The 14,003-nt window shown below is 40.6% G+C and overlaps 1 protein-coding gene across 1 annotated transcript in view; it reads left to right on the forward strand.

The window, feature by feature from the left end:
* The first annotated feature begins 217 nt into the window (after positions 1-217).
* ALDH9A1 (aldehyde dehydrogenase 9 family, member A1) overlaps positions 218-14,003 on the forward strand; it is a 29,315-nt gene continuing 15,529 nt past the window's right edge. The window contains exons 1-6 of the mRNA XM_012639564.1: positions 218-482; positions 2,554-2,699; positions 9,778-9,907; positions 10,730-10,864; positions 11,904-12,100; positions 12,778-12,918. Of these exons, the coding sequence (XP_012495018.1) occupies positions 302-482; positions 2,554-2,699; positions 9,778-9,907; positions 10,730-10,864; positions 11,904-12,100; positions 12,778-12,918 (930 nt within the window). The 5' untranslated portion in view covers positions 218-301. The remainder of the gene's footprint in view (positions 483-2,553; positions 2,700-9,777; positions 9,908-10,729; positions 10,865-11,903; positions 12,101-12,777; positions 12,919-14,003) is intronic.

A 14,003-nucleotide genomic window follows, 5' to 3' on the forward strand; every position in this document is an offset into this window, starting at 1 on the left:
TTCCCCCTCCCTCCGTCCCTCGGAGATTGTGTGGGGTGTGGGAGGGGAGCGGGGACGCTGGCATGTGGCTCCACCCCGGCTAGGCGAGGGCCTGACTTGGACCGCGGGGGAACCGAGTGACTGCCCCCAGAATCTCCAAGACCTGGTTCCGGGAAGCCCCAGCGTTGCTTAACCCCAGTCGCACTGCGCCCCGCCCCCAACCCGCCGCCGGTCCCGCCCCTTCCCGAGGCCCCGCCCCTTCCGCGGCCCCGCCCCTCCCCACGGCCCTTGAACCTCCGCCCGGGAGCCGCGCACGCCCCCCATGTTGCCGAGAGCCGGTGGGGTCGCGCTGTCTTCGTTTCTCCGCACTCTTTGGGCCGCCCCTGTCGCCGCCATGAGCACTGGTACCTTCGTCGTGTCGCAGCCGCTCAATTACCGCGGCGGGGCCCGTGCGGAGCCGGTGGACGCCTCCGGCACCGAGAAGGCATTCGAGCCGGCAACCGGTAACCGCACGGAGAGGGCAGCCGGGGGGCGGTGGGGCCGGGCGCGGGCCGAGCCTCCCCCGCCGCAGCGGTGCACGGATTTTACTGCCAGCCTTCGGTTCGTGGGTTCAGCAAAGGTTTACTGAGCACAGACGGTGACAGTGGAGAGTCACTGCACAAAGTGCGTGTGCAGGCAGCTCTCGGTTCTCTGGAAACACGAGTGTCTCTGGGCAGGGACAGGAGGGAGGACAAGGAAGAGCTGGGGAGTTGCGTGGTGGGGTCGTGAGCAATTCTGCAGCAGCCAGAACAGAGTCCAGGAAGTGCCGCTGCGTGGAGTTGTGCCTCTGTTTATTAATTTTTAAAGCTGGACTATTATGTAATGTCTTCAACTGTGTGCCCAGGAGAGGATTTCCAGAATAAGGCTGGGGGGAAATAAACAAGAATGAGGACTTTGTCGCCATCTTCTAGTATTAAGATATTTCTGTACAAGAATCACAGTTGGGAAAGGAAAAAGCCCCACCTTTATCCAGTACTCAACACCCCCGCCCCCGGGTTAATGAAATGTAATTGACAAATAAAAATTGTATATATTTAAGATGTAAAACGTGATGGTTTAATGTACGTACACATTGCGAAATGATTACCACAATCAGGCTAATTAACGTAACCTCTACATAGTTACCACTTTTTTTGGTAGTTACAACATTTAGGATTTACTCTCTTAGCAAATTTCAGGTATACAATACAGTATTATATGTATAATATATAATTACATATATGTAGTACACAGTATTATATAGGCACCATGCTGTATATGAGATCGCCACAATTTTTTCATCCTGCCTAATCCACACTTTTTAATCTAGTGCTTAATGTGTGTCAGGCACTGTGCTGGGCACTGGATTTATTCTGGGAACTGCAGAGATCACCAAGCTAAGGAGGAAGAGGGTTTTTGTTTGTTTTTTGCCTTTTCTTTGGTTTTCTCTTGTGTTTATTTTGCTGCGTTTTATGGAATATTTGTGGGGAGAAAAATGTAAGTATTTTGTGTAAAATGCAGCCAGAGCAATAAAACTGGATTGCAAGTGACTGGAGAATTTAGGATTGACCATGCACAGTAAAACCACAGAGCAGTGACCTGTCAGAACTGAGGGGGGCCATAGACATCATCATAGCGCTCCTTTACATATGAAGAAACAGCTCTGCCCCCTCCCCCAATATTGATGCAAAAGGAAGAAAAATTGCTGTTTAATTACCTACAATGTACGTGATCTTCAGTCACTGCCTTTACCAACTAACTGGCTGTTCAAGTTTGTAAGAGAAATTGGAGATTTGTGAAATCTCTCTGGAAAAAGCATATAGTCCCAGGAGTTCTTGTGAAAAGGAACTGTTTAACTTGGCATGCCTAAAAGAATTCTTGTTGGTAGCATTAGTATAACTCTTGCGAGATGTGTCTGGAAAAATTGGCTGTTTCATATTTTGCCCCAAAATAGGGACATGGAATTTAAAGTTGGAGTAAGAAACGGAGAGCCTAGATTTTTTTATTTGAGAAAAAAATTTTCTTTTAGGGTTATCTTATCCAGGTATTGCTTATTAACCATATTTATCAAGTATCAGTAGTATGATATAAACTACATAGAACATAGACAAGGGATTTATCTATGTTAAAATCAGAGTTCATAACCCAGTAGACTGATTACTTTGCACTTTGATTTTGCAGGAACCCAGAGATTCTGGGACAATGTTAAGCAATGTTGCAAAATGATATATAGGGAGTTAATATCAGTAAATCCAGCTATAGTGGAGGGCAACGATTCTTAACCCTTAATCCATGGTGAGTTTAGGGGACATGATCTCTGTAATTCTGTGATTGTGGTTAAGTACATTTTTCTGGAGAGAGGCCTGCAATTTTTATCAGACTCTTAAAAGGGGTTATTGACCACAAAATAGTTAACAAGTGCAAATAGAGGTGGTCACTAAATCTAAACCATACTTAAAAACAGGAATGGGATACAGAAGAGAATGTTGACACATAATATTTTATTTAAATATGTGGCAATAATTTTAAATAACACAACTTATCCCTTCTTTACAGGCCGTGTGATAGCTACTTTCACATGTTCAGGAGAAAAGGAAGTAAATTTGGCTGTTCAAAATGCAAAGGCCGCCTTTAAAATATGGAGTCAAAAATCTGGCATGGAGCGTTGCCGAATCCTTTTGGAGGCTGCCAGGATAATAAGGGTAGGTTTTCATTTACTCCCTTCCAGAAAACTCCTCATACATTGCTCTAAGGGTTCTTTGCAATGATTTGCAGTTAGACTTTGATGCAATGTTAGGTGATAACATTTTTATGAAATAGAAAACCATTTCCACATGCTCACCTTGGTATATAAAACAAGCTTTCATTCAGTAATTCCCGTCTGGATCTTGGCTTTGGACATCTCCCTTGGCAGGTTTTCTTTTCTGTCTTTGTTTTGAGTTATAATGTACTCCTTTATTATTTTTTTTAAATCATGTTTGTGTACTTGTTTCCTTTTTACTCCTTCCTTCAATGACTCTCAAGTCTACCTTTCTCTTTCAGATTTGTTTTCACGTAAAGTTTCATATATGGTTTTGTTACTTAATTGCCTAGGAAGATTTCATAGATTCATATATGTTCCCTTTTTTTGAAAAAAAAAAAAGCTAAACTTTTTATAGTCTTAAAAATCAAAAGTCTAGATGCTCATTACAGAAATTTAGAATATTCAGAAGAATGTACATCAAAATATCAATCATGGATATCTTTTGAGTGGTAGGACTGTGGTGACTTTTTGTCATATATATGTTAAGTCAGAAACTGTTAAGGCTCTGAGAGTTACTATACTTGCAAGGGTGGAATATGTACATATATACACACATGTATTCTGAATATATATATACATATTCCATGTATGTGTGTATATGTACATATTCTGTATATACATTCTGAAAAGAGACATGAGGCCTTTTGAATCATAGAAAAAGATGGTTTATATACACAGCAAATGCAGCAGCCAGAGCAATACCTTAGCACTAAGATTCTGAGCCCCTGTCTCCACTGGGGGATGTGGTAAGAGCCAGGTGTTACCCTCGGTATGTAGTGGGCTGCACCACAGGAGAAGAATTCTAAAATTGTGAGACTCATATAGGGGCTACTGGCACACTAGCCTATCCTCTCCTCTGGAGAGAGAAAGACTGCTTGTTAGGCAGATCTCCAGTGTTGAGAGGGAAGATGTTTATTACCCCGGAATGTAAACAGATGTTTCCAGGGACAGGAATTAGAGAGTTTTACAACTCCAAATCTCTCCGGAGATCTGTATCTTCAGGGAGACTCTATTTCTGCTTTCCAAGGCTTTTCCTATTCAGTCAGCTTGCCAGTATTCTTTGCTCAGAAAACCTGGACCATGCAGAAATATCAAAACATTCATGGAGAATTTTCTCCCAACAAAGCATTTTTCTCTCTTGTTAAAGATTTATTTTTAATTTGATAGACCAAAGGTGATAAGACAAAGCTCATAATTTATTATTTTAATTTGTCCTTCATTTTTTCCTACTGCATGAGCATGTAGGGTTGTTAAGAATTGGCTGCTTTATTGTTATGAGATGACTTTTATTAATCCTGAATAATATCTAATAATATGTTTTACTCTGAAATTCAGTCTGTCTGATATTAATTTCTTTTCTTTTTCCTTTCCCCTCTTCCTCCCATTGTCTTTGATACCTATGTATTTTATTTATCAAAAAGATATTACTACCTTTCTTTAAAGCTCTGGTCTGATAACTATACTCTGGACCTGCCTTTACCCAAAATTATTTCATAACTGAAAAAAATCCCTTACCACAGCCTGCAATTATATTAGCTCTCAGTTATTTCTTGTAGGGATTTTTCTAGTTAATCAATCTGCAATTATTTGTTCCTTCCATTTTTAAATTATAAACAGTCAATTATCTTTTTAAAAGATATTTAAAATAAGGTAAAAATATTTTATATTTACCCACATATTTACCATTTCTGGTGCTCTTCATTTGTTTGTATAGACCCAGATTTCTATCTTCTGTCATATTTCTTTAGCTCAAAGGAATTTTTTCAGCATTTCTTATAGTGCATGTCTGCTGGTATTCTTTCAGATTTTTTTGTCCAAAAAAGTCTTTATTTTGCTTTCGTTTTTGAAAGAATTCTAGCTACATATGTCTAGGTTGACAGCTTTTTCTTTCAGTACCTTAAAGTTGTTGCTCTGCTGTCTTCTGGTTTACACTGTTTCAGAAGAGAAATTTGCTGTCATTCTTATTTTTGTTCTTCTGTATATAATATGTTTCCCACACACTGGCTGTTTTAAGATTTTTCCTCTTTATCACTGGTTTGAAGCAATTTGATTATAATAATGTCTTTGGGTGCAGTTTTCTTCTTATTTCTTTTGCTTAGGTTTATTGATCCTCTTGAATCTGTAAATTTATAATTTCATTAAATTCAGAAAAATTTTGGCTACATTCCTTCAAATATTTTTTCTGTCCCCTCTTCTATCTCTTCCTCTTCACCTTGAATTACAAATATATTGGGCTGCTTGAAGCTATTCCACAAGTCGCTGATGCTCAGTTCATTTTTTCCCTAGTTTGTGTGTGTATGTGGTTTTTTTTTCCCCTCAGACCTTCCTCCCACTCCGTGTGTGTGTTTTATTTCAAATCATTTCCATTGTTATGACTGAAGTTCACCAATCTTTTATAGTATCTAATCTACCATTAATCTCATCCGGTGTATTTTTCATCTCTAGAAGTTTAATTTGGGTCTTTTTTGGGTGTGCTCCCTATGTCTCCTTAAGATGCTCCTGTTTTCCTGCACCTTCTTGAACATATGGAGTATGGTTTTAGTAACTTAATGTCCTTGTCTACTAATTCTAGCATCTGTTATTTCTGTGTCTATTTCTATTGATGAGTTTTGCCTCCTGGTTAAATGTTTTTTTTTCTACTTTTTGCATGCCTGGAAATTTTTAATCACTGGATATTTGATCTCTAGTGAATCACTAGAGCATATTATGTTGTTGGGTGATGAATATTCTTGTACTTTAAAAAATATTCTTGAGTTTTGTTCTAGGGTACAGGGAAGTTACTTGGAATCGGTTTTGATCCTTGCAAGGCTTGCTTTAGATCAGCTAATTTTGCCCCATTACTGAATACTCTCTGACCGCCCAACACTGTGCTCTGTGTATTAGTAAAGTTTTTCTCACCCTGGCTGGTGGGAACATGAACGATACCCAGCCCTGTGTGAGTTCTGGGGATTTTTTTCACCTTTTCTTCGTCGGTGGTTCTTTTCCCAGCCTTGGGTAGTTTCCTCACACTGGTACTCACAGAGGACTGTCGGCAGATTTCTGGGGTTTTCTTTCTGTGCAGCTGTCTTCTCTTCCCCACTTAGCTGTGAAGACTCACTGTGTGTTCCCTGAATTCCCAGCCTGTCTCCTTAACTCAGGGTATCTGCCAGCCCCCACCTAGATTTCTCCTCCCTGCTCTGTGGCCTGGAAACTCTCACCGGATAGTAAGCTGTGGCAACCGTAGGGCTCACCTCATCGGTTTCCCTCTCTCAGGGATCACTGCCCTGACCTGCCTAATGTCTGATGTCTGAAAATTATTGTTGATGTGTTTTATCTGGTATTTTTAGTCATTTAAGGTGGCAGAGTAAATCTGGTTCCTGTTACTCCCTCTTGGCTGGAAGCCCACTGATTCCTAGTGGAAATGAACATTTTTTCCGTATGTTTATTAGTCATATGTTCTCATTTTTACTTTGAATCCACTGGTACTTTTAACAGATTATAAAGATGTTGTCTGTGGGACCCAATCATTTTTCGGTTGGAGTCTCCTTATGAAAGTAACTATCATTTGGCTGAAAAGGAGAGGGAGGATGTTATTTAAAATGATGACAACACTGTTTAAATAAAGATCGTGTATGTAGATTATCTCCTTGCCTCCAGCCTGGGCCCTGGTCCGTCTGTCTTGCACGTTGCCACCAGCATGGCCCTCCTGCAGGCACACATTTGACCATGGTACCTGCTAGGGTAAAACTGCCAGTGGCCCCCTCCATAACGTGGCCCTCGGGCTCTTGTTTCTCTGGCCCTCAGGCCAGCCTGGTTTTCTCTCTTCACACACTATAAACACCAGCTCCCCTGCGCTGCTGGCCCTTCTGCCTTGGCCAGGCGTGCACTCTCACAGCCGTACTTTTGCACGTGCTGTGACACTGAGTTTGGTGCTATGCCTTTGTTTTTCTTGCCTCTTGTACTTATATCCTTAGCATTGAATGGGCTGTGCTATAATTCATCCTTTCCTTCCTCCCTTTTTTCCTTCCGTGCAAGGTGCTGTTTATACACAGTATTTAACTATCCAAAACATCTTGAACTGTAGCTGTTATTTTACGTGTTGACAAATGAGACAGCACACTAAGAAAGGTTAAACAGCTTGTCTGAGGTTGTACAACTAGTAAGTGTAAGAGCTAGTCTGTTGGACTGCAAAGCTTGTGACTTTTTGTACTCACCCTACCCGTTGAAGGAGGGAGAGGCTCAAGGCTTGTTAGGATTTTCATGTGTGTGTCTCCAGATATGGCTATCTTATAAAAGCTAGACTTTAAGGCCTGCTGAGGGGTTTGAGGTGAAAGGGGGAGGTGAGGGACCTGCCTTTCATCCCAGTGGGCACCTGGTCTAGGCCTGTTGTGAAGCAGGATGGGATAAAGGATGAACAGGGTTAGATACAGAGCATGCATTTCCAAGAAATACTTGTAGCAGTGTGTCATTATGGTGGAAAATTTTATCTTGTGGTTGTTCTTGCAGTAGTAGCAGGAAGAAAATTTATGCTGTTCCCCTTTCCCTTCTGCCCTCTTTACTTCAGAAGGATAAAGGAATCCCATTTTCCCTAAACCAATGTTACCTATCAGTAAAGAGCCATTTGGACTCCTTGGTAATTTTTTTTTTTTTTGAGTCAGGGTCTTGCTGTGTTGCCCACGCTGGTCTCAAACTCTTGGGCTCAAACGATCCTCCCATCTCAGCCTCTCGAGTAGCAGGGATTACAAACATGCAACACTGCACCGTGCTTCCTTGGTGATTTTTGTCAGGGACATTTTTTGATGATCTTTGCATGGTATATCGGAAGATCTCATACTGATCTTCAGTAAATAACCTTTTTTATAGGATGGAGAATAATAAAAATAAGACAGGAAAAATTTCCCAAGGCCAGCTAGAAAATTGAATTTTTTCTGAGAGTTGAAACCTTGAAACAGTTCCCAAAACTACTTGTCTATCCATTATTTAAAAAAAAAAAAAATCTTGAGAGTAAAACTTTATACTCTCTTAGTAAATATTCCGAAGCTTAGCAGTGATAGTCACAGATGACTTCCTGTTCGTTCACTCTTATCCTAAAGTGGAAACAGAAATGCTTCACTATTGTCAGTGTAATATCTCTTTGTGTATCTGAAATGTTCTGTACTGATAAATGAGCTAGTATTTACTTCCTCTCTAGTTTCCCTTTTGCATTCTAGAAACAAAGTTTAAGCTATTCATAGTTGATTACACCTTTGGGAAACTGCTCCATGTTAATCATACTCTACAAATTCAAGAATGGGGAGTAATTTATACCTGGTTTAAGAATTAATGCTTGTTGTCCTCTCCGTACCCTCTTTCTAATATTAGTATACTGGGAAACAAGTTAATTGTTAAATGCTTGTTTTGGTGAGTATAGGATCAGGGAAGGAAAAGGTGAATTACTGGTTAAGAGAGTTTAATGTAGACCATGTTTGAATGTGAAAAAATTATCTTTTTTGAAGGAACATGTCTGTTCAGAAATTGCAGTGTTTATTGAGAATTTACTAATTTCCCTTTTAGAAGTAAGCTCTTGAAGGCAAAGACTGGATCAGTATTCTTTTTCCTAGTAATGAATGTGAAATGAATGAACCAAAACACTTTATAGCTCTGGTCTTTATAGAAATACAACATGTCCAGACTCTACTGTCACACTGTCCTTCCCTGTATTTCATATCGATTTCCACATTCCTACTTCCCTCTTTTCTGAGGTTTGTACTGTGGGTAGATGTTTGTGTTAGTTTCAGTTGCATTCCATTTTGCTTCTGGTCAGCCTTACTGCCTATCAGTTTTAATAAGAGAATGCTCCTTCTTGTCAATTACTTGATTCATCTTTTATGTACATTCTGGTATTTATCTTATTGTTTACTTTAAATTGGATCCATACCAGTTGATATTTCTTACATACTTAATTCTTTTATCTTCTTTAGGCCAAAGAAAAGCATTATTTGTTTTTCCTTTTTAGGTCTAATTTCCTAAACCTTTAAGCTCATCCCTGGACCATCTCTATAATCTTTTTTTTTTTTTTAATCCAGTCAATTTAGCAGTGTAGGGGGGTATATATCGACTTTAGTGACACTAATGTTAATGAGTTCTATTAACCCACTACCATCAGACCAGCCTGTAGAATCTTTTTATCCTTAGTAAGTTGTAGTGGCCAGAACTAGAAACGGTATTTGAAAACAGTATTGATGAGTGCTGAGTATTAGAAAGTATTAGAAAAGAGGGCTGGGGGTGGTGGCTCACACCTATAATCCTAGCACTTTGGGAGGCCAAGGTGGGAGGATGACTTGAGGCCAGGAGTTCAAAACCAGCCTGGGCAATAGTGAGACCCCATCTCTACAGAAAATAAAAAACTTAGCTGGGTGTGGTGGCACACGCCTGTAGTCCCAGCTACTCGGGAGGCTGAGGCAGGAGGATCACTTGAGCCCAGGAGTTTGAGGTTGCAGTGAGTTATGATGATGTCACTGCACTCCAGCTTGGGTGACAGAGTAAGGAGCTGTCTCAAAAAAAAAAAAAAGAAAGAAAAGAAAAGAATATGCTACATTTCTTTGAGTGAATTGAAGTAATGTGTGTTATAATCTCTTAAATGCAATTGTGTGTTAGGCTATTTTGTATAATTTCCCTAAGGACTGTTCTCTTTTATTATATATGCACAAACATATATATATATATTTATACACATGTACATATAACATTGATTTCTCAAAATGTTCTTGTACTAACTGATCTTGAAATGAGTTGTGATCCCAAATCTTTGTCAGTTAACTTGTGGGGAAGAAGAGGAGAGCTGTTCAGCAGTAAGCTTTTATCTTTATTCCAAATGTAACATTGCCATGTCTTTATTTTCATTTAAAGTGCAAGCTGTTTCTATTTTTAAATATCAAGCGATGTATTGTATTTAAGCATCGACTATGTCAAGACATGCCATAATATGTCTTAAATCTAGTCTCCTGTTTTACCCCAAGGAACGGAAGGATGAAATTGCCACTGTGGAGACCATCAACAATGGCAAGTCCATCTTTGAGGCTCGCTTGGACATTGACACTTCCTGGCAGTGCCTAGAGTACTATGCAGGCTTGGCTGGATCCATGGCTGGTAAGTCCTCGCCTGGCCTCTGTGACCAGCTGACAGGAGCAGAGCCTCGTGGTGAAGGGCAAAGATTTGGGAATAAAGATAGACCTAAAAAGGAAAGACAAATAATGCTTTTCTTTGGCCTAAAGAAGATACAAGAATTAAGTATGTAAGAAATATCAATTAGTATTATGGATCCAATTTAAACTCCTGGATTCATTACTTTCTACCTGGGTAGCCTGAGAATTACTTCATCTTTCCTTATCCAAACTGGAGATAATACTCCCTACCTTCTTGGGCTGTTTTAAGAATTAAATGAGACAATGCATGTAAAGCACCTAGCATGGTACTTGAGCTTTAGACCAAGTTGCTGCAAAACCAGTTCTCACAAGGATCAATATGTCATGTTTACCAGTTTTACCTAGTTAGCAAAAAATTTTTTGACAATTTGTAAAGTTTACAACAATTGATATCAATGGTTGGCAGGGCCCAGGGAGGGTGTGGGGAGCCAGAAGTCTGAGGTTTTAGGGTCCTCAGAATCTTCCCCTGCTGCTGAGTCTTGCCCTCCTTTCCATTTCATTTCATCTAAGTTACCTAGCAGAGGTTCAGTAAATTTTTGGAGAATTAAATCAAGTTGGATGAACATGCGCTTGAAGGATAGGTAGGATTCTCTATGTGGAGAGAATATGCAGAAGCCAGTGTAAGAACGAGTGGAATAAATAGAAGGAGGAAGAGGGGTGAGCCCGCTGTGCTGGAAGCAGCGAGGAGGCTGGGACTGGTGTAGGCGTTGGGGAAATCCTGGGAGCGCAGACCGGCATTCTGCTTTACGCCCCTGCTTTCCCACAGGCGAACATATTCAGCTCTCAGGTGGATCCTTTGGCTATACCAGAAGAGAACCACTTGGGGTGTGCGTGGGAATAGGAGCATGGAACTACCCCTTTCAGATCGCCTGTTGGAAGTCAGCACCAGCGTTAGCTTGCGGTAAGAATGAATTATTCCTCCACTTGTGAGCCCTCTGTTCTCTCCCCGTTCCCTACCCCTCTCCTCTCCACAAGTGCACACTTGCAATCAGAAGGGGCCTGCTTCGGAGCACTCAGAGCCTCAGCCGGCATGTTGCGTTCCTGCCCCGTCTTTTCCCTCAAAGAGCTTACAGCTTGGGTCGTACACACACATCCTGCCTAGATATTTCCGTTTTTTATTTATCTAATTGATTTTTGCATATGGAAAGAAAGTAAATTTTTCCTGTTAAATTGAATGAGATTTGTGATACTCGTAAGTTCTCTTCCTTTTTGGACAAGAATTTTTACACAGGAGGTAGCACTTAGGGGTTTGACTTCATTTAGGAAGCAGAAGATGAACTCCTTTCTTCATTCGGTGCCTTAAGAGAAATGATAAACCAGGCCTCCAATAGAGGAGCTTTGGATGATTGACTTAAAAACGGGTTTCATATACTATTTGAAGAGAAGAATCTGTGGGAAAAGAAGACTTATTATACCTTAGAAAAAACTATGTTAAAAACCATTACCGTTAGGACATCATATTGAAATGCAGCTTCTGTCCTGTTACCATTGCACATTCTTGTTTTAGCACATTGCTGTTTGAGAGACAGCTGTGACAGAGGACTAATCGTCTTGGGATGAAGTCATTAGCTTTGGGGACTCTCATCTAATGAATCTTTCTGGCCCTCAATTTAAACTTTTATAAAATGGGGCTGATCAAACCTACTTCATACTGCTGTTACAAGTGTTAAATGAGATAATATACATGCAAAGGCCTAGATATGCGCGTGTAAGGTATTATCGTTTGAGACTGGGCAAGTATATGGTTTGGGGTCTGTTTAATGAGAGAAACCAGGGTGGAAAGGACAAGATGTGTTTACTTACTAATAACATTTTGATCTGGCATTTGATGGGAGAACAGGAAGTAATTGAAATCATTCTTGCATTGTCCTCTAGTCCCGTCCTCAAAGGATCACCGGTCTTAAAAAGTCTTTCTGTGTTTGTGTCTCGGGTTTATACAGGTAACGCCATGGTCTTTAAACCTTCTCCCTTTACACCTGTTTCTGCATTGCTACTGGCTGAAATCTACACTGAGGCTGGTGTGCCCCCTGGGCTCTTCAACGTGGTGCAAGGAGGGGCTGCCACAGGCCAATTTCTGTGTCACCATCACGATGTGGCCAAAGTCTCCTTCACAGGAAGTGTGCCCACTGGCATGAAGGTGAAGATGAAACCAGTGTTGGTTAACACAAATGGCATCTAGATATGGCAAAGCCAGTCCTACCCTGAGTATATTTTGGAGTCTGCTCTTCTGGTTTAACCTAGCTTGTATTGGGAACAGGGTAGGAGATTTTACTGGGCAAAGGTCTGAAGTTTCCTATAAAAGTGTGAAGGCGGAGGGAAGCACACACGGTGTGATTTGTGTTAGTCCAGGGGGGTGGAAGTTATCGTCTCCTGCCTGGGGAGATGATGCGTATGAGTGGGCGGGGGCCTGGGCTGCCACTTGTATTACTTGGTGACTTAGTTTCTTGTATGAAAGAAGGGTATTTTCTCGGGTTATTTCAGATTCATTATTTTAACCTTAATTTGTGCTCTGAGCTCTGTCAGCCTTAAACACAGTAACAGTAACACAGAGGAATTTCTGGCTATGATAGTCTTGTGAATTGATGGTATTTTTAAAATGAATTCCCTCTTCAGAATGTCAGGCGCAGTTCTGTGGGTCCTTTTCGGTTTTCTGGAGGAGAATATTTTGGTAGACGGAGGGCCAGGTATATTGACAAGGGTAAGGCTGCAGATCGTACACAGTTCAAGATGACTTTGTAGGGTCAGGGTTTCGTGGACCTCGCTTGCAGTCTAATTTGTGTTCAACTTCCAAATGCTTTGTTCCTGTTCTGTAAGATCATGGAGATGTCAGCGCAAGGAATCAAACCTGTAACATTGGAACTCGGAGGCAAATCTCCACTCATCATCTTCTCAGACTGTGACATGGACAATGCCGTGAAGGGGGCCCTGATGGCCAACTTCCTCACGCAAGGCGAGGTATGCACCTGTCCCTGGGAAGGCTGTCAGAGCAATCTCCCCCCTTCATCCAGCAGCATGTGTTAGAGCTCTCTATTCTGAAATACTTTCAGACTTACAGTTGCACAAATAGTACGAAGAATTCCGATGTGCCCTTGAGCCAGATTTCTCAAATATTAACACTTTAACACATTTACTTTCTTATTCTCTTTATCTGTCTGTACATACATATGCATATGATTACGTTTTTCTGAACTTTTAAGAGTAAGTTGTAAACACAAGGCCCCTAACCTTTAAGTACTTCAATGTTCCTATAAACAAGTGTATTCTTTTAACATAAGCACAGTACACTTACTAAAATAAAAAAGTTAACATTGATGTAGTACTGTTAATCTATAGCGCTTATTCAAATTTTGCCATTTGTTTGACTAATGTCTTCTTAGCAAAAGAAGATAAGCATTTTTCTTCCTGGTCCACGATCCAATCAATGATAATGCATCGCATTTAGTTGTCTTGTCTTTAATCTTCTTTAAAAAGGAATAGTTCTTTAGTTATTCGTATCTTTCAGGATCTTGACATTTTTGAAGAGTACAGGCCATTTATTTTGTAGAATATTCCTTATTTTGGGTCTGTCTGATGTTTCTTCTCAGATGCATATTGTGCATTTTTGGCAAAAAAAAAAAAATACCATAAACATGATGTTGTATACTTCTCGGTGGTGATTTAACTTTGATCACTTGCTTAAGGTGAGTCTTCACTATAAAGTCACTGTTGTTTTCCTTTGTGGTTAGTAAGTATCTTGTAGTAGGTATTTTGAGACTATCCAGTTCCTCATCAAAGTTTCACCCAAAATAATTTTATCACCCGCTGATGATTCTTTTTTTTTTTTGAGACAGAGTTCGCTCTGTTGCCCAGGCTAGAGTGCCGTGGCATTGTCACAGTTCAGAGCAACCTCAAACTTCTGGGCTTAAGGGATCCTCTCGCTTCAGCCTCCCGAATAGCAGGGACTATAGGCGCGAGCTAATTTTTGTATTTTTTTTAGTTGCCCAGCTAATTTTTTCTATTTTTAGTAAAGACGGGGTCTCGCTCTTGCTCAGGCTGGTCTC

The sequence above is a fragment of the Propithecus coquereli genome, unplaced genomic scaffold, assembly GCF_000956105.1.
Source record: "Propithecus coquereli isolate 6110/MARCELLA unplaced genomic scaffold, Pcoq_1.0 Scaffold140, whole genome shotgun sequence".
Lineage (NCBI taxonomy): Eukaryota > Metazoa > Chordata > Mammalia > Primates > Indriidae > Propithecus > Propithecus coquereli.